The following is an 18,566-nucleotide window of genomic DNA, read 5'->3' on the forward strand; positions in this document are numbered from 1 at the left end:
GGAGAGGAGAGGAGAGGAGAGGAGAGGAGAGGAGAGGAGAGGAAGAACTATTACAACTTGAAGGAAGACACATTTTCTTGTCTCCTTAGCAGCAAACTTATTCTTGTTTCAAAAAGCATTATGAGGCATCATGGAAGTTTTCAAGAAATGTTCCTCTGCAGTTTAAAGAGGAATAAATTTTTCTTGTCCTCTAGCCAGGTTTAAGTCAGCCTCATGCACTAGAGGAACTATGCCATGCTGGTCAATAAGGGGTTTTCATAGACCAAATTTTGAGGGCAGAGTATGCTGAGAGTGTGTACAAGAACTGGAACATTTATGACCAGAATTCTGCATCTATGAAAAAAACCCCTAAGATTTGTTAGATTCTTACTGGCTTTTTTTCTGGGTTGTGTGTTTCTGTAAACCCTAAATTAAATTACAAATCAAATTTGTCATCAAAAATGTAACCAAATGCTAGATTTTACAATGAAAACTTTTTCACTCTTCAATGTGTAGACCTCTTGAAATCACTGGCAGGATTTTAAAATCTATTTCACTTTACCAGAACACACCTTTCTCTTCAGTTTATCCTGATTCCCAGTGAACTGAGGTAGCTATTAGCTTTAGCTGAGTGTAATATTTTGCTTGCTGTCCTTGTCCATCTAATTCAATAATGCTTGTCCTGACATGCTCTTTCCCTGATGTGACAGACCTTTGTGACTTATGCATACACCAATGACAAGCCATTGCAGCCTGCCCAGGCATTTGCATCCCTTTCACTGTTCCACATTCTGGTCACGCCTCTGTTCCTGCTGTCCACCGTGGTTCGTTTTGCAGTCAAGGCCATCGTGAGGTAAGTGGTCCTTCTCCTTCCTCCAACTCCCTCATGTTCCTCAACTTCCTCCAACACTCATGGTCAGTACCAGTAAAGGTTGTTTCCACCTGCTCCTGTGGAAGAGTGTTATGAGGTGGGACTCTGATACTAAAGATGTGAGGGAAATCAGAGTGACCCTTCTTTTTCACTCCATGACACAGAGACAAAGAAACAGCACAGGAAGGACAGGGAGCTGCTGCAGCCAGGCCAGAGCAGGGACACCAAGGGGATCAGAGGGATGGAGCAGCTCTGCTGGGAGGAAAGGCTGAAGGAATTGGAATTGTTCAGCCTGGAGAAGAGAAGGCTTTGGGGTGACCTCATTGTGGTCTTGCAGTGCCTGAAGGGAGCCCATGGGAAAGATGGAGAGAGACTCTTGATAAGGGCCTGGAGTGACAGGGGAAAGGCAGAATGGCTTCACACTGACAGAGGGCAGGTTTAGATTTGGTATCAGGAAGAAATTGTTCCCTGTCAGGATGCTGAGGCCCTGGCACAGATTGCCCAGAGCAGCTGTGGCTGCCCCAGCCCTGGAAGTGTCCCAGGCCAGGTTGGATGGTGCTCTGAGCAACTTGGGATAGTGGAAGGTGTCCCTGCCCATGGCTGGGGGATAACAACAAGGTGATCTTTATGATTCTTTCCAACCTAGGCTATTCTGTGATTCTATGATTGCTAATGTTCCATTGTTTTTATAATTTCACTAACTTTAGCAGTTTGGATTCAGAGCTGCACTGAATTGGGAGATGCTCCTCCTCTTACACCACTGCTCTTCCCTAGCACTCTCTGGGCTCTTGTCAGCACTGAGGGGGTGAGAGAGCCTCTCTAGCAAGACCAGCCCAGCTGAAGCAAGGAAGAGTAACTGGCTTAATCCTACCTTCACATAAAGTACATTGGGCTATAAGTGAGAATTTAATGATGTCCTGCATCCTGTTCCAAGTATTTATTTCTGTAAAACAGCCCAAGAGAGCAGCTTCCTTCATTCTGGGCTATAGAGCACTTAATCTTGAAGGAGCAGATTGATGTAAGTCAAATTTCAGGCTTTTGGGTGTTGTGTCAGAATCCTGTAAGGACAAAGTCACAGTCATAGGGTGGTTATGCAGACCTACACACTGCCGAGATGTCCCAAGAGGTGCAAAATGACACCTGGCTGGCAGTAGAGTGTAAGATACCAAGCACTAGCAGGATGTGAAGACAGAACTAATCTTCCCACCCAGAAACATCATTCCTTCATGCCAAGGCTGAGGCACATTGGCAAACATTGTGCTGTCACTGCCTCTTTTTGGTGGGTAATGGTAATACCAAACAGCAGTCTAGGGGACTTCAGGCTCCACAGCTGTCATTTGCCAGCGACACAGTGACTTTGAAAAACAAAAATAATTAAACAGAGTTGATTTTTATCAAAGCAGCAGCAGGAGCAAGGCCACATGAGATGTTTTCCCTAGGTTGAAAATTACTTCTGAGTAGTGGAAAATCTCCAGGCTCCTCTATAAATCACCCAAGCCTCTACATCTCTGTACTATGTTTAGCATAGCCCTAATATCAAAATGGTGTGTACATTTTCCTTAACACTGCTGGCCACCCCTCAGGGCAATATTTAAAGTCCAGATTTGCCAAAACAAACTGCATCCTTTGTCAAACTCATTTCCTAACATCTTTCTCCCATGAACATCATGTCCCCAGAAATGAAGGATAAAGAATATGTATTTGGCCACTCCATAGCTTTATCCTCAATCAAATACATAGTGAATATATGCTTATTAGTTTTGTTATTAAGAGATTATACTTTGGTTAGAATCTCAACTTCTGTTCAAAAGTAGTTCTAGTGTCACTAAATCTTCTGAGGGTACCTCATTCAAATGCAAAATAAGAGTTGGTGTCATTTTAGGTGCATGATCTAAACAAGGTCTTGCATCTTTTACGAGAAAATAAATTCTTTCTTAGCCCCTTATGTATGACTGAAATTCTGATATGGAAACATCAGAATTTATGGGGGACATAAATTTTCTGTTCAAGAGAGGAGATAGGAACAGGCAGCAGGAAATAATGACAGTAGCAGTGCTTTCTTGCTAACCTGTCTCTCTGTGGCTTGAAGCTGAATTGATAATTTAACACAAAATACATAGACAGGCTTTGAGGTGCACTAGTTATCCATTTGCAGAATAATGATCTGAAGGCATATATCCTTCTGCTTTCTCAGTCTCTGGCCCAATGTACCGTGATTTTAGTTTTTGCAAGATAATAGCTTCACCATGACTGGTGTGTGATTTTGTTCATCCCTTCCCCAGAATGATAAAGAACCAGGTCCTTACAGCACTCTGAAAGGAAGAGGGACAGAAAGAGGACCAAATCCTTCTCTGATGAAGAGTGAATTGGACCTGTGCGCTGTTTCCCAGTGGACAATTTTAAGAGCTAGGCAAAGAGTTGCTGTGTGTCTCCAGGGCTGGCCATGTCTGTGCTGAGGTGTGCAGTACCCCACCCTTGTGAATGCAATGCATAGAATCATGGAATCCTAGAATGTGCTGAGTTGGAAGGGACACACTGGGATCATTGAGTCCAGCTCCTGGCCCTGCACAGAACACCCCAGGAATCCCACCCTGCGTCAGAGGGTCGTTCAAATGATCCTTGCGCTCTGGCAGCCTTATGGCTCTGACCACTTCCCTAGGGAGCCTGCTCCAGTGTCTGACCACCCTCTGGGTGAAGAACTTTTTCCTGATATCCAACCTAAACCTCCCTGACTCAGCTTCTTGCTGTTTCCTTGAGCCCTGTCACTGCTCACAGAGAGCAGAGCTCAGTAGTTGCCCCTTCACTTCCTCTCATGAAGAAGCTGCAGAACTTTCCCCTTCACTTTCCCTGATGAGGAAACTGCAGAACTGTTGTGTGATCTCTCCTCAGTCTCCCCTTCTCCAGGCTGAACAAGCCAGGTGACCTCAACTGTTCCTCATATAGCTTCCCCTCCAGACCCTTCACCATCCTCATGACCTCCTTTGGACAGTCTCTAATAGCTTTAATGTCTTTTTTTTTAATATATATATGAAGCAAAAGCTGTGTCAGGATGCACCCACTGCCCTGGCATTTCCAGAGGATGGAGGTGGGTGAATGACTTATTTCTGCACCCTGCCTGCACCATCCTGAGAAAGGCATAGAAGACATATGCCTGCCAAGAGGGAAACAATTCCCATGGAGTTCCCTTGGCACCCTCATGATTTGCTCTACTCTTCATTCCCAGCTACCACCACAATGCTTAAATATTTTCATCTATCCTTCTTCCACACACATAAATCTTCATTTGCCATCAGGGTCGCGGATGAAAGTATCCCATAAACTTCTTTTGAAACATTTCTGATAAATCCTGCTGGCATGACTGCACAAAAAAGGAAATGTATTTGTGAAAACCTGGTTTTATGTAATTCACTGTCCTGCTTTCTTTCAAGTGTACAGAAGCTGAATGAGTTTCTCCTGAGTGATGAGATTGGAGATGACAGCTGGAGAGGGGGGGACAGCTCTGTACCTTATGAATCCTGTAAGAAGCACACAGGACTTGTAAGTTCTGCTTTATGACCCTGAATTTCAAAGCAGAGAGGCCATATAGCCCCACACAAGCCCAGTGGCCAAGCTGACAGAGCCTGACTGCTTTGATTTCTAGCCTGGCTGGCTCTAATATTGATTAGTTTTACCTCTTTCATGTCCTAATCTCTATGTTCTTATGACATGAAGGGTCCCCAAACACACTTAAGTATTGCTGAAGTGTCAATAGCAAAAAAACCCAAACCTAAACCAAAACCTAAAATCTATCAAACCTAAACCAGCCTAAACCAACCATAAGATGCCAACATATTTAAATATTACTAAAATTCAACCTTCTTCATTTTTCTAGAAGGCCTGGGTGGATTTCTTGTGGTTATGGGGTTTATACTATGTACTGCCTGTACATCTCATCTTATACTGGGCATCCTTAGGGAGGAACATTTGTGCTTTGGGTAATTCACAATTAAAGGTGGAAAAAAACAACACCAAACTTTGTGAAATAAGAATTAATTCCAAAGTGCTGTTTCTGGAGTACTAAACATAGAGTGAGTTTGAGTAAAATTTGAGTACAAAAAAACCACAACAAAGATGATTTGGGAAAAGTTTTTTTTTTTCATTTTGACATTTTTCTTAAGCTGTGTATTTCAACAGTTTCAAACTGACTGTACAATTTGAGAGGTGACTGAAACTTGAAGATGGCAACAGAAAGATAGGATTAGCACAAAGTAAATTTCATTTTAGCTTGACAACCTGAAACAACACCCTTCTTGTTTTTCTGGGCTAACAATAATAACAAGACAAACAAAAATGAGATTGTTTCAGCTTTTATTTTATTTTTCCTGTCCTCTTTTGCTTAGTGCTACAGAAACTAGATGATGGGGAGAGGGTTTGAGAAGGATGGTAAAGATGAAATTTGGATGGTTGTGCATGGGAAGCAAAAATCCCGATATGTTCTGTGCTTCAGTTAAGGGTGATTAAAACATTTAAAATGTGTGCATGACAGTGGTGTATCTGTATTATCACATATTGAAAAGCACTGGCTGCTTCTCCTGAGCTGGAGTGGTGGTAGGAAAGGGAATGGATTGTTTGCTTTAGAGGGCACCATATGCTGTCTTCTCATGAGGATTCCAACTTTTCTCCTGTTTTCACCTCTGTCTAGCACACCAAGCCCATCAATAGGAGGCAGCCCCTGAGGTATCAGCTTGAAAGCTACGAGCAGCCAAAAAGGAAGCACACACGACCTGTGGAGATCGATGATGTGGCCATTAAGGTAGTTTGGAAAATGTTTTCCCTCTTGAAAATAGGGAGCAGATCCTCCTGCAACAGTATCTGATGGTGACAAAATTGCTGCCCTTATTTCAGATTTTCCATGGCAAGAGCAAGCTGTTAAATAAGTTAGCACTTTAGGCAAATTTACAGTGAGAAGAGTGGACTTCAGACCAGTTTTTACAGTTATTTAGTGTCTTCTCAGGAAATAAAGAGGCGTCATGAATCTAATGTCCAAGTCTTTAGTCTCATATTTGACAGAAGGAAAGTATTTGGTAAATAGAACTCAGCTCAAGATCATCCCTTTCTTGCCTTACATACATTATTTGTGTAGATTTGTGTATTTATCTTTTCTTTTTCACAATTTTTTGGGGTTTAGCAATATTTACAAACTTAGCTTGCTTTTTTCTTTGTGTGTACAACCATACAACACTGTGTCTATTAATCACAGATTTATTTTATGAAGGTATTTTAAATCTAAATTAATAATTTTAATTTTTTTCCCTCCTGTGTTTAAATATCTGATTTGTGGTAATTGTTTTGTAGGTGACCAATGGATACTTTTCGTGGGGAAGTGGTTTAGCTACACTGTCCAACATAAACATTAGAATCCCAACAGGTAGGATGAAAGCACACCTTAAAAATTAAATATGAAAGGCCAAATTGTTATTAATTCCACTTCTTGATGTTTTGAAATGCACAAAGGTACACATTTAGAATTTTTAAAGAAAAAATAGAGGTTAAAAGTGTATACAAGGTCATAAGCTGTATTGTTCATATAGTAATATCATTAGATAAATTATGTGGCTTTTATATATCTATATAGTTTATATAGTTCTATAATAGCACAAACTAAGTCAAGAGTTAAAATAGACATGAAACTATGGTTGAAAAATATAATTATTATTTTTAATAGAGAAATTGAAGAAAAAGAAAGAGGGAGAACTCCAGACTTATTCAAACCAAGTATCCATCTAACTCAGTATGTTATTTTCAGCAACACTCATGTATTATATTCTTCCTGCCATTTATCAACTTATGGTCTCCCAGTTCACAACTATTTTCATTCAGAAGATGGAGTTTTTCTGTCAAAAAATCCTTAATTATTTTGTCTCTCAATAAATTCCTCTTTATCAAGCTGAATTCCTGAAATTCCTTACATCCTCAATGTCTTTAGCTAGGGATTCCATAGGTTTACAAAATGCTGATTTGGTTTGGAATACTTGCATAGCAACTTTGAAAAGTAGCAACTGTTATTTTCTGTTATTATAATAACAACAACAATAATTTTATTTCTTTTCTTGTTGATAATGCTGTAATATTCATAACACTGTCTGCTGGCATTTCATGTTATTAAATAGTCTTATGTTTTATTTTGACCTCCTATCAAGGGCTTTGTTTAAAATAGAGTATTACTTTAGGTTGCTGTCACATGGTAATTTAGTAATCCCCAAGCCTGTATGATTTGTTTTCATGTAGCATTAAGTGTCACCAGCAGAATGTCTTTGCTCCAAGGAGTTTACAGTCTGAGGTCTTGGGTTAACAGACCGGGTGAGCCAGAGTTTGCCTCTTTTGGAAGGAATAAGCCCTTGGCTTCCCAGCTGGAGAGAAGTTTAATTGGAAAATTTCCAGTACCTACAGCGGGGCTACAAGAAACATGGAGAGAGAATCCTGACAGGGGTCTGGAGTGACATGACAAGGGGGAATGCCTTCATACCGCCAGAGAAAAGGTTTAGATGGGATATGAGGAAAGAAATCTTCCCTGTGAGGTTGGTGAGGCTCTGGCACAGGTTGCCCAGAGAAGCTGTGGCTACCCCATCCCTGGAAGTGTCAAAGGCCAGGCTGGATTGAGCTCTGAGAAACCTGGGCTAGTGGAAGGCGTCCCTGCCCATGGCAGGGGGATGGAATGAGGTGATCTGTAAGGTACTTTCCAACACAAACATTCTGTGAGTCTAAGAAATGCACTGGCCAGCACAGTTAGTGAGTTCAATCAGTTTATGGGAAGACCTGAGAAGCACCATTCTCACTGCAGAGTAGGACTGGATGTAGGAAAGTATCTGTGTGGGGGGATAAGGAGAACTACAGCAAAGCAGAGAAGAGTAATGAGTCTTCTTTCAGTATATTTTTTAAATCGGTCCAAATTAATTTCAGTTCATTTATTAGATTGGTCCAAATTTTCATGGATCTCCAGGCTGAATAACCACTCCCCACCATATATCATTTGACCCTAAATAACTTTCATAGAGTAACACAGTCCTGTGAAACAAATGCTAATATACGTAAGAGCAAAAGTCTCATTCCTTCGGAGATTAGCGTGTTACGGCAATCCATTACTGTCTCCATAGATGAATACATGCAATATTACCCGTTTATATAGTGGATGCTAAAAAGATTATTGAATCAGTTCAAGTGCTCTAGAGCTAAATCTACCTGAGCCTTGTGAACTAGAGTGTTGTTTTTTCTCTTTCTAAAAAGTGTTTTGTTGTTTTTACTATTATTGTAGGTCAGATGACAATGATTGTGGGCCAAGTTGGCTGTGGCAAGTCTTCACTTCTCCTTGCTATATTGGGAGAGATGCAGACCCTGGAGGGAAAAGTTCACTGGAGCAAGTATGTTTATATAGCTATTAATTGCTGTATTCATTTAAGGAGGAGGCTGAGATTTGCTGTGAGAAATGTAAAACTTCATGTCACAGAACTCCATGTTGAGTGATTACCATTAACCAGATCCTCTCTGGAATGCATCACCTGCAAACTCAGGAAGAATTTATCACTGTTTTGTCATGTTCAGAGCAGGCAGAACAGGGTGTCCCAAGAAGGGAAAGAGGCTAGTCTGGTGATTAATATTGATATGCAGATAGAAAACTCTATAACTTGCAGAGTAGTTATAAGAGTAGGTATGAATTTATTCAGTGCAGAGGTGCATGGGGGATATCTCCTCCGAAAAGCGTGCACACTTTTGAGCTCTGGCTTTCTCTTTTTATCCTTTGCAAACTAGGTTTATACAATATGCTTAATACATATTCATTTCCTAACCTCACCTGTCTTTGCTTCATATTAAAATTAGCTCCACACCCCTTTGCAGCTGCATACTGGTCGTTTTTGGTCAGTTCAGTGGTTGTCTGGGGGTCTTTGGGATGAGGTCATCAGTTTTCTCTTTAGCTGAACTTTTCACCTTGTCTTCTCACACATGTTCCTTTTAGTACTTTGACCACCTTTTGGACTTTGATACCGTTCTTTCCAGCTTAGGTGTCCAAAGAATCCCTTTATCTTGTGGTGCCTTTGTCTTTGCATCTTGTTTGTGCATTCTAGCTCTTTATCTTATCTTCAGTCTTGCTTCTTTCTTGTTCTTGTCAGCTCCCCTTCTCTTCTGGTCAGGAATTTCTTTATGCTTTATTCCTAATTCTTAATTTCTCTGTTTCAATATCTAATATATTGGCCTAGCAAGTGACCTGGATAATAAGCATAGGCCTATTCCTTTAATCAAATAGGCTTCAGTACTCACTATAATTGAAGTCAGCATTGTCACGTTGTTCCTGTACCCACCAGTGAAAATGTGGAGCTTCTTCAGCCCAGTGGGATGTGTTGGGGGCCAGTAAAGGAAAGGATGTATTTCTACTCAGAGCTGCTGCTACTGCTGGTGCAAAAAAAATGTAATTACATGTGAGAAATTATTTTCTCCTTCCCTGGTACCTACCCAAGCCTCACCTATGCAACAGTGTCACTATTCACAATAAAACACTCAAAAACCAGTCTGAGCACACTGAACACCTTTTAAGTAAAGGCTGGGCAAAAGCTGTTTCTGAAAGAACTGCTCATGAGGTCAGGCCTTGGATTCAGAACCAGTGAATGAGAACTTCCCACAGAAACTAAGTGAGGCAGCAAGCACTCTTCAAGCTTAGACTGGGCAGAGATGGTGGAAGTGATCTGCTGTAACCCCAAGACTTTTTCTTTGGTTTTAAAGATCTGTTCTATTTCTTTAAAACTACCAAGCCAAACTCAATTAGCTTTTTGCTGAGAAAAGAGGGAATCTTGTTAGAGAGATCAATATTTTGTTGCCCCATTCCTTGACTAGTAACATCCTTTATCATATTTTTCTTACAACAATGTTGCAAACTGGATGTTTTTTGCTTTTCATGTGATGGTATTCATAACATTTTTTCTCTCTAGCTGCACTTCACTTTTGCTATTCTAAACATATGATCTCACTGGAGTAGCAGGTACAGTTGAAGCCAAGGCTACACTAAATTTAGTTTAATTATATATGAATTTAGGCTTTGAAGGAAGAAGAATATGCAACCTACCACAGTTAATTTCTTTGAGACATGCAATGAAGCTTTTTATACCACAATCAGACATTGTTTTTCTCAGTAGTTTAAAAAAAATAAGAGTAAGTAGAATGTACCATGAAAGGATTCTCACAATTTTTTTGAAAGAAGTATTTGAGAAAGACTTGAGATTTTTCCTAGATAAAGATAGGGAACTTTGGAAAGATTAGAAAATTAGAAATCTTAGGAACATAATAGATACAGCTTATAAAATGTTTGATAATTATGAATTGTGAAAAAAAGGTAAGTTTAATATTTTTCAAGAGATAGAATCATGCTCTCAGTTGATTAGCAATCTGTACATAACCACAACACCAAGAAACTCAGGTTTTAGCAAACCCCTCAGATTTTTTTTTCATTGCACATTATAACTGTGATACAGCTGATGCAAACGGTTATACTTTGCTGGTAATTTCAGACTGCCTGGCAGACAGATGAATACAGAAGGATACTTCAGGTATTTAACTAAGTGGCTCCTGTATTTTCCAAAACCATAATAAAGATCCTATTTTCTCTTTTAAGTCCCTTTCCATGTGATTCTCCATGTATGACTGCTAACATGGCTACTGATCCAGGGATGAAATGCAGGCTTGGTGAATTCCTTTACAAATTCAGCTGTAACAACACAGTAATTGTAAGCATGGATAAGATTGCAGCTCCAGTTGTATTGGAACAATCCGGCCAGGCATCGCTGGGATTTAAATACCCTGTTGCTGTGGGGGCTGACTGCAGTGAGAGCTGTGTGTCCTGCTGCCAGGGTTGTCACTGCTTTGGCATCCCAGGGAAATAAAGCATGGCAGTAAATCTTTCTGTAAAAGAACTTGGCAAAGGAAAATCTTATGGGCTGGGTCTCAGTTTTTCCTACTTATATTAGACATGGCCCAGAAATGTGACATCCTTAGACACAGAGCTGGGTTTTTGTTTTCCCAGTGAGTAATCAGATTGAGAGACTTGTTAGACACTGGTGCATGAGGGTGTCTGGGTGTTGTCATTCAGACAAGCCTGTTTCAGATGAGAGTTCTTTATTATAAAGTTATTTCTTAATAATTTGTGGGAATCACAAAGAGACGTATTCCCCTCATGCATATCAGACCAAACAGTCAGTACCATCTTCTCCAACTGCCAAGCCAAGATGGACTAAGTAGAAACCTTTCACTTGCTACATAGTTTTTTGTACACTGAAATGGTGGTCTGTGTGAACAGCTTGTTGTATACTAAGTGAAAAGCTCAGGAAACACAAGAGATCCTCAAAAATGGCCTGCTTTGTCCTCAAGAATCCAGAAGGATGTGACAAATATTAGGAAAAGTCAATGCTCCCCTCAAAAGGATTGCCAAGTACAATGTTCACCCAAAGATTACAATCACAGGAGATTACAGAAAGCACTGAAGGAATAAAAAATCATCCACATAAACGTCAGTGGCCAAAACCAGCAGAACTACCAGTTCTGGTTGCAGGGATAGGCCTAAATTCCTCTGAACTCCTGTATGGAATTTGTGTAGATGCCTGGTCCTCATCTTGCCTCAATTTCCTCCCTAGATTAGCAGAGGAAATGGTTCATTCTGTGGTTAAAGGGCTATCTCAGAGATTTTGCACACCTTTCTCCTCCTCCTCCTCCTCCTCCTCCTCCGCTTTCTTCTTCTTTTTTGTTTGTTTTCTCATCATATATATTCAAATCCTATAAAAATGGCTGATTATTTTGGTCTTTCCTACCATTTCTGATTTGAATTTACCACACCCCATTTTGGCCAATATGTATATTTTATAGTTCAGCTAAAAATCAGTATAAATAGCCACATTTCAATAAATAAATAAATAAACTAGAGGAAATAAATGCTAATCCCCTCGGGCAAATAAAATATATTTTTTAGAAATTGCAGGAGCTTCAATTTCAGCCCACTCCCATGCCCTGCAATCACATCACTCTCTCAGATTCAGAAGGGTAATAAAATATAAAACAAAATACTTAATCTCCTTGTTTACGAAGGCTCTAGCACACTAAAGGTCTTTGCTGTGTTCATTCATGAGATTATTGGTGAATGTGGGTTCTCACAGAAATCTCATTCATAATTTGGAAGAATCAAAGTCCATTTGTCAAACTAATCTGGGAATGAAATTTTTAACCAAGGAAAAAGGGTTTAACAAACCAAGCTCCTAAAATTTGTCCTTGCCCATTGAGAAGCTGTTTGGTTATCATGGCAAGCATATTAAATGTGGCATGGAATTGCAAGGAGTCTTGAAGGCTTGTGCCTAGTTTTTGTTAACTTGTAGTTCAGAGGGTGCTCCCAAACTTATACCTGAAAATATTTTCTCTTTCTCTACCACTGCAGTGCTCTCCTGACAAAAGTAGAGCAAATTTCTTCTTCTTGTTTGCCTTCACCTATTTTCCAGCCCCTTTTCAATCTCTTCTTAGACTCCAATTTTTGTTTTCTTGTAACTTTTTTCCATTGTAGAGAAGACTGGAAGCTTTTGCTGAATGAGAGACCAAGTTTTAGTGAGGAGCTGTCTATTTTGAGCCTCAACATGTGGCTCTCTGACACTTCTGAGATTTATTTCCCTCTGATGCAGCACCTTCTCTGGCAATTGGTGTATGAAGAAAACACAGACTGTGCATTTTAGGAGGCCTGAATTGCCCAAGTCCTCAGTGAGCTGATGTGCAGCACAGAAAGCAATGTGTCTCAGTTCTGATATTTTGGGATGATGGTAATACACGAGTCTGACATTACAAGGACTCTGCTTGCTATTAGAAATTTTATGCCTTTTCTAGACTTGGATATCCTGCAAATGAGTACAGCTGCACTTACTGGTATCCAGTAGTCAGGCAGTCATTTCTGTCTCAGAATTGAAGTGTTTCATCTGGAGTGTCCATAGGCTTGAGAGAAGAGGATTTGTTTGTTCATGGCTTTTTTCTAAAGTCAGGAAAAGAATGTTTTAGCATAAGTTTTCTACTCCCTTCCAATGCCTGTTTATATTTATCTGTTATAAGCTCTTTTAGGTTTTGCACTTTACAGTGATGCATCACCATGTCTCATGAATGAGCATCATTGCTGGTCCAAAACTACTTTGCCTGCCATTCCAGGCTCATGGCACTGTTAAAAAGTCAATTAACAAACAGAGGGACATGCAAAATCATTCGTGTCATTGCTGCCATTTGAATGCTCTCCAGAACATATTTTTTAAGGATATGATCCTTAAGAAGTGGAAGATGACAAGGAAAATCGACATGTTGTAGGGCTGTGCACAGCTTTATGCAGCCTTAGTGCTACAAAGAGATTCAAAGTGTGTTCTGATCCTACAGTGCAACGCTTATCTTTACTCCAGGAGAAATTTGACATTAATTACCAACTTCTGCAGGCCACTGGCAGAACTGTGTGGAGAAGCTAACTTATTGCTTGCCAGGCAGTATTAATATTTTAATGTTTAATAGGTTTTATGATACAACTTTAATTTAAAATAATTTTCTAACAACATCATTTGCCTGTTTATGCCTTGTAGATACCAAACTGTCACATTCAGAAAAGTGTTATGGTTTTGCTTAGACCTTGTTTATTTTCACTTCAAGAACATAAAAACCCAAACTTATGCTGAGTTCTTAAAGTATGTAATTAACTCCAGGTTCACTGTATGTAAAACTAGCACAAGATGTTATTATTTATATTTACTGCTTACTAAATGTCATTTACCATAATTTACAGTGTAAATGAAATGGAACCTTCTTTTGAAGCATCCAGAAGGTATTACTTCTTTTCTAATGTATCATAAAACACTTGTTAATATATTTAGAATTTCCCCAAATCCTCATCTTTGTGCTCTTAGCCCATCTCCATGGTTCTTTTCCATGCTGATAATTGTTAACTGTGGTATTAATTTATAGATTGTGCAAATCCAGTGGATCCCACATTTCTCCAGCCAGTGAACCACTACCTCTGTCTTTTCTGAAAGATGCTCAGCTCCCATCTGACATCAGTGGGAGTTCAGTTTGCTCCTTGTCATGCATGACAGGATCTTTAAGTATGAGGCATCATTAGGTGTCTCCTCCCACGTGTTTTTGAGTTTTCTGCCCAGCACTTGGTTCCCTGTGGTTCCTAGCCTGGGATGGGGCAGGGCACAGAGGGAGCCAGCTCAGCTCCAGCTGAACCCAAGCAGGGACTCCACCACTGGGTCCAGGTTTAAAAGAAAGACAAGTTCTACTAAAAGTATGTAATAAATGACAGAGAGGTAGTGGCACACAGAGCTGTGGTTGGGAGCCACACCATGCTTTTATGCTCCATAATCTTGAGGATGTGTTTCATATGAATGCATATGAATGGCTTAAAATCCTGAAAGTTTTCGGATATTGCTGACAGCTTCTAAACAGCTGTTTCTCCTGCCTTAGCACCATCTGTCTTAGTATGAATGGTTATGAATGAAGCTAAGCAAATGTTTTGCTGGAAGCAACACCATCAAAGAGTCTGAGAAGGAACCTCATTGTGGCCTTCTGGAACTGGCAGGGAGCCTGAAGGAAAGATGGGGAGAGACTCTTTACAAGGGCCTGGAGTAACATGACAAGAAGCAACGATTTCACACTGACAGAGAGGAGGTTTAGATTGGATATTAGAAAAAAATTCTTTATGGTATGTGTGATGAGGCCCTGGCACAGGTTGCCCAGAGAAGCTGTGGCTGCCCCATCCCTGGGTTAAAGGCCAGGCTGGATGGGGCTCAGAGCAACCTGCGCTAGTGGAAGGTGTCCCTGACTATGGCTGGGGTTGGAATAAGATGGTCTTTTAAGGTCCCTTCCAACCCAAATCATTCCATGATTCTATGATAAGTGCTCAGAACCATGAGCTGACACCAGTAAACACCTCCTTCCGCACATAACCTTAGGCATCTCAGAAAAATGTCTGAAATTACAAGAACATTTTTGCTGCTTGACAAAACAGCCAGAAGTAAAGAACATTCATGCCCCTATTGACAAATATCATCAGGCATTTAGACACATTTAAAGTATGCACAGTGATTAAATTGCTCACTTTTTCAATATCATTGAGGATATAATAAACTGAAAGGAAAAAATATTCACTAAGAAAAAAGTATTTTATATGTGTGGCCACATATATTTATATATATATATATATATATATATATATATATATATATATATATATATATAAAATATAATCTTACACTTTAGAAAGCAGCAAGTTAAGTGTGCCAATGCCATTTGAACAGTGCCTTTCACTCTTCTTTGTTGTTAGAAAAAATAATGCCTAATAACTATTCCTGCTAGAATTTAATATTTCTTAGCATAATTTATAATTTGCCTTTGGATTTGAATTGAAATTACTAGATTGAGGTAGGTACCAGCCATTTATAGTAGAATAGAATACCACCTAGGGTGTAGATTTTGCCATCACGGGAGAGAGTGGGTGCTGTTCTAACAAAAGCATCAAATTTAAAACTCTTTCCTTCTCTTTGTTTCGCTTGTGTTTTTCTGTATTTTTCTGAGTGCACATTCATGTGCACTAAGTTTAAAAAACTTGATTATCAGACATTTCATAGTATGAGGGCTTTTTTCTTACTAAAGCTTTGTGTCTGTCTGCAGTAGGAACAGGTACTCCGTGGCTTATGCAGCTCAGAAACCGTGGCTGCTCAATGCCACTGTGGAGGAGAACATCGTCTTTGGCAGTCCCTTTAATAAGCAGAGGTAAATACCCACCTCCTTGCAAAAACATCTGGCAGTTCCTTTTAAAGAGGGTTTTTTGGTATCTTCTGGAGGAAGTTTATAGTTTCTGGAAAATATCAATCAGCACATGCTAAACTTGGGGTGGATTTAGCTGATCTGTTTCACCTCAGAGGAAGGTTTCTGGTTCAAGTTAGACTGCTCCTCTAACCAGAGCATGTGTCTAAGATGTTTGTGAGAAATTCCACAGTGGAAGTGGTTCCCCATGGAATACAGCTGAAGCCATATGTGTAATTTCCAAGGTGAGATGAAACCCATCTTTGGAGACTACTTATGTATTTTTTTATTGTTGTTTAATGGAGCCCAAGATTGCCAGAGGACTTTAGCAACAGGGATTCTAGGCTGAGTTTTTGTGTTAATCCCGCTGTGATCAAGTCACTGGAGCAGTCACTTTCCAAAACCAGCATTTATGAAGATGGGGTGCCTTCAAGGGAATGCCCTTAATTCTTCCTTTAGAAATATGGGAGAAGGAAGCGTGAAAACTGAGGTGAACAGCTACTATTGTGCCTACCCAGCACCTGTTTCTTCCATCCTTCTAAAAGGTCAGTTAACAAATGTAGAAAAAGTAACTGGACTTAAGGAAAACAAATTGCTGATGTTTCAAAGGCAATACTCTCTGTTTTCAGTTATTGAAAATACTGAAATTACTGAAAAATACCCTGTTCCTCTCAGTCTGTGCTAAGATGTATGACTCCATTCTGACTTGATAAAACCTAATCATGACCAAATTCCTTGAAATCCAGAAAATTTCAGGGACCAGATCCTTCAGCCACTACATCCATCAACTTGTTTCACTAGCTTCAAAGGGGCAAGGCTGAATTTCATCACTCAAATTGTCTGATCCCAACTGCTCAGCAGCAGATCATCTGCTACAGACCCAGAAATCTCAGAAAAAAATTTCTAAATTTTGCAAGTGGTTTGCTAGATCTGGTAAGACCAGAAGCACTGTAAGGATCCTTTGTCCTGTAATATCACTCCAAAGAAAATGAAGACGCACTTAAAGGGCGAAGAATAAAACCTCAGTGGAAAATAGCTTCAAACACTCTGGAGTTCAACAACACAACTCCATGACAGGGAGGAATATGCTTAAATAATTTACATAATTAAAAAGCAGTCTTGCCAATAAAAACTTCTAATAAAGATGTAATTTTTTTACAATGCTTCATTTACAATGCTCCAGGATTAATTCTCAACAATCATTTTGCCCTACTTATTTTTACAATTATCCAGCCATCACAGAGCAATAAAAAACTTTGTGGTGACATTTACCTGGAGGTTTTTGTGTTAGCAAGAGTGAGTGACTGGGTAAACAATTGCAATGACCACGTTGTTTTTCCAGGTACAAGGCTGTTACAGATGCCTGTTCTCTGCAGCCTGATATTGACTTACTACCATTTGGTGACCAGACAGAAATTGGAGAAAGGGTAAATAATGTGAATGCTTTAATCTCTGCTTGGCCTTTGTATTAAGAAGACATTCCCTGGGGTCACACAGTTCTAGTCTGTATTGGGCTGCCAGACTGGTAAATAATTGTAATTCACCAAGTGTTTCTGCAAAACCATTTGAAATCTCTTCTGCTTCTTTAGCTATTTCTCAAATGGAGTTTCTTGACCAAAGTCTCCCATGTTTTGCTAGCTGAATTTGATGCTGGTATTGGTTAAATTTTTCAATCTAAAAAGCCTACTGTGCTCAGAGCAGCTCTTCATAATTTACACTTGAATAATTACCATGAATAATAACTTTTACTATTATATGAGGACTATGCTTATCAATAGAAGTAGCATTTTAATGAAGTTTTTTATTTTTAATGGAACAATATAATTGTAAAAAAACTCACATTTTCAAAGGCCTGTCATAATGGTTATTCAAAGATGCCTATTTCTGATCCATTTGAATCATTAGGGGATTAATTTAAGTGGAGGCCAACGACAGAGAATCTGTGTTGCTCGAGCACTCTACCAGAACACCAACATTGTCTTCTTGGTAAGATTTTTTTTTTTTTTTTCACATGGAGCATGCAAAGTTAGTAATAAAGCTGTAATTTCATATATTTAGTTTATATTTAGAAGACCTATGGGGACTTGTATTCAACTCCAAAGTCAAATTCTAGAGATTGGAAATAAGCATCCATCAGAGGCAGCATCAAAACATCCTGGGAGACTGATGAAGATGGGAATTCCTGCACAAATTAACACTGGAAGAGTGGAACAGATTGTCTTTTCCTTGCTCTCAGTAATGATCTACTATCAGCACAGTCCCAGAAATCAGCAGGATTTCTAATAAGGAGCCATAATGAACAGTCTGTGGGCTCAGCACTCTTCTGCAGAGTGCTATGGAGTTGGACAGCCTTTCCCTTCTCTGTTATTACTGTCAAGGCATATTAGGAATTTCAGGAGGTTCATGAAGGGGCTGTTTGAGCCTCTTCAAAATTAAGTAGAGACTTCTTGAAGAAAAAGTGTTTGCATATTGATACCCTTGTCTGAATGTTGCCACACGCACTCAAAGTGAAGACCTAGCAGGTCTGTACTTAAGTTTGGAGGAAATGAGAAGAGTTGCTAACTCTGCTTTAATTTTCCCATGCCAGTTTCACATCAAAATTTGGCCTAAGTTTGGCTTTGGATCCTAGAATTTTCAAATTTGGATGGAAAATTTCAGTTCTGGTGTTCCTGCACTCTGTCAGTGAGGCCCCAGCACTACACACAGCCAGACACAAAAAAATTAAACAGAGTCCACTGCTGTGAACTTAAGAGCAGTAGATTACAGCCCACTAGTGCAGCTCTCTGACTGGGTCCTTGTCACTAGAGAGAGATGAAACACCAGTAAAGACAGATGCTTTCTATTTTAAAAATACTATTTTAGGAATAAACCTCACTTTTGTATCCTG

At 39.6% G+C, this 18,566-nt stretch overlaps 1 protein-coding gene across 10 annotated transcripts in view; it reads left to right on the forward strand.

The window, feature by feature from the left end:
* The window catches only part of ABCC9 (ATP binding cassette subfamily C member 9), a 71,714-nt gene that overhangs the window by 29,357 nt on the left and 23,791 nt on the right, over positions 1-18,566 (forward strand). For 6 of the 10 annotated variants that reach the window (XM_033514313.1, XM_033514310.1, XM_015628434.3 and 3 more), the window contains 10 exons: positions 690-832; positions 4,279-4,387; positions 5,532-5,642; positions 6,185-6,257; positions 8,142-8,247; positions 10,384-10,422; positions 13,659-13,697; positions 15,545-15,646; positions 17,022-17,106; positions 17,585-17,665. In XM_033514313.1, the coding sequence (XP_033370204.1) occupies positions 690-832; positions 4,279-4,387; positions 5,532-5,642; positions 6,185-6,257; positions 8,142-8,247; positions 10,384-10,422; positions 13,659-13,697; positions 15,545-15,646; positions 17,022-17,106; positions 17,585-17,665 (888 nt within the window). The remainder of the gene's footprint in view (positions 1-689; positions 833-4,278; positions 4,388-5,531; positions 5,643-6,184; positions 6,258-8,141; positions 8,248-10,383; positions 10,423-13,658; positions 13,698-15,544; positions 15,647-17,021; positions 17,107-17,584; positions 17,666-18,566) is intronic. The other 4 variants (XM_015628427.2, XM_033514311.1, XM_015628429.2 and 1 more) reach the window with 2 other exon arrangements.

The sequence above is a fragment of the Parus major genome, chromosome 1A (genome assembly GCF_001522545.3).
Source record: "Parus major isolate Abel chromosome 1A, Parus_major1.1, whole genome shotgun sequence".
Taxonomy (NCBI): Eukaryota; Metazoa; Chordata; class Aves; order Passeriformes; family Paridae; genus Parus; species Parus major.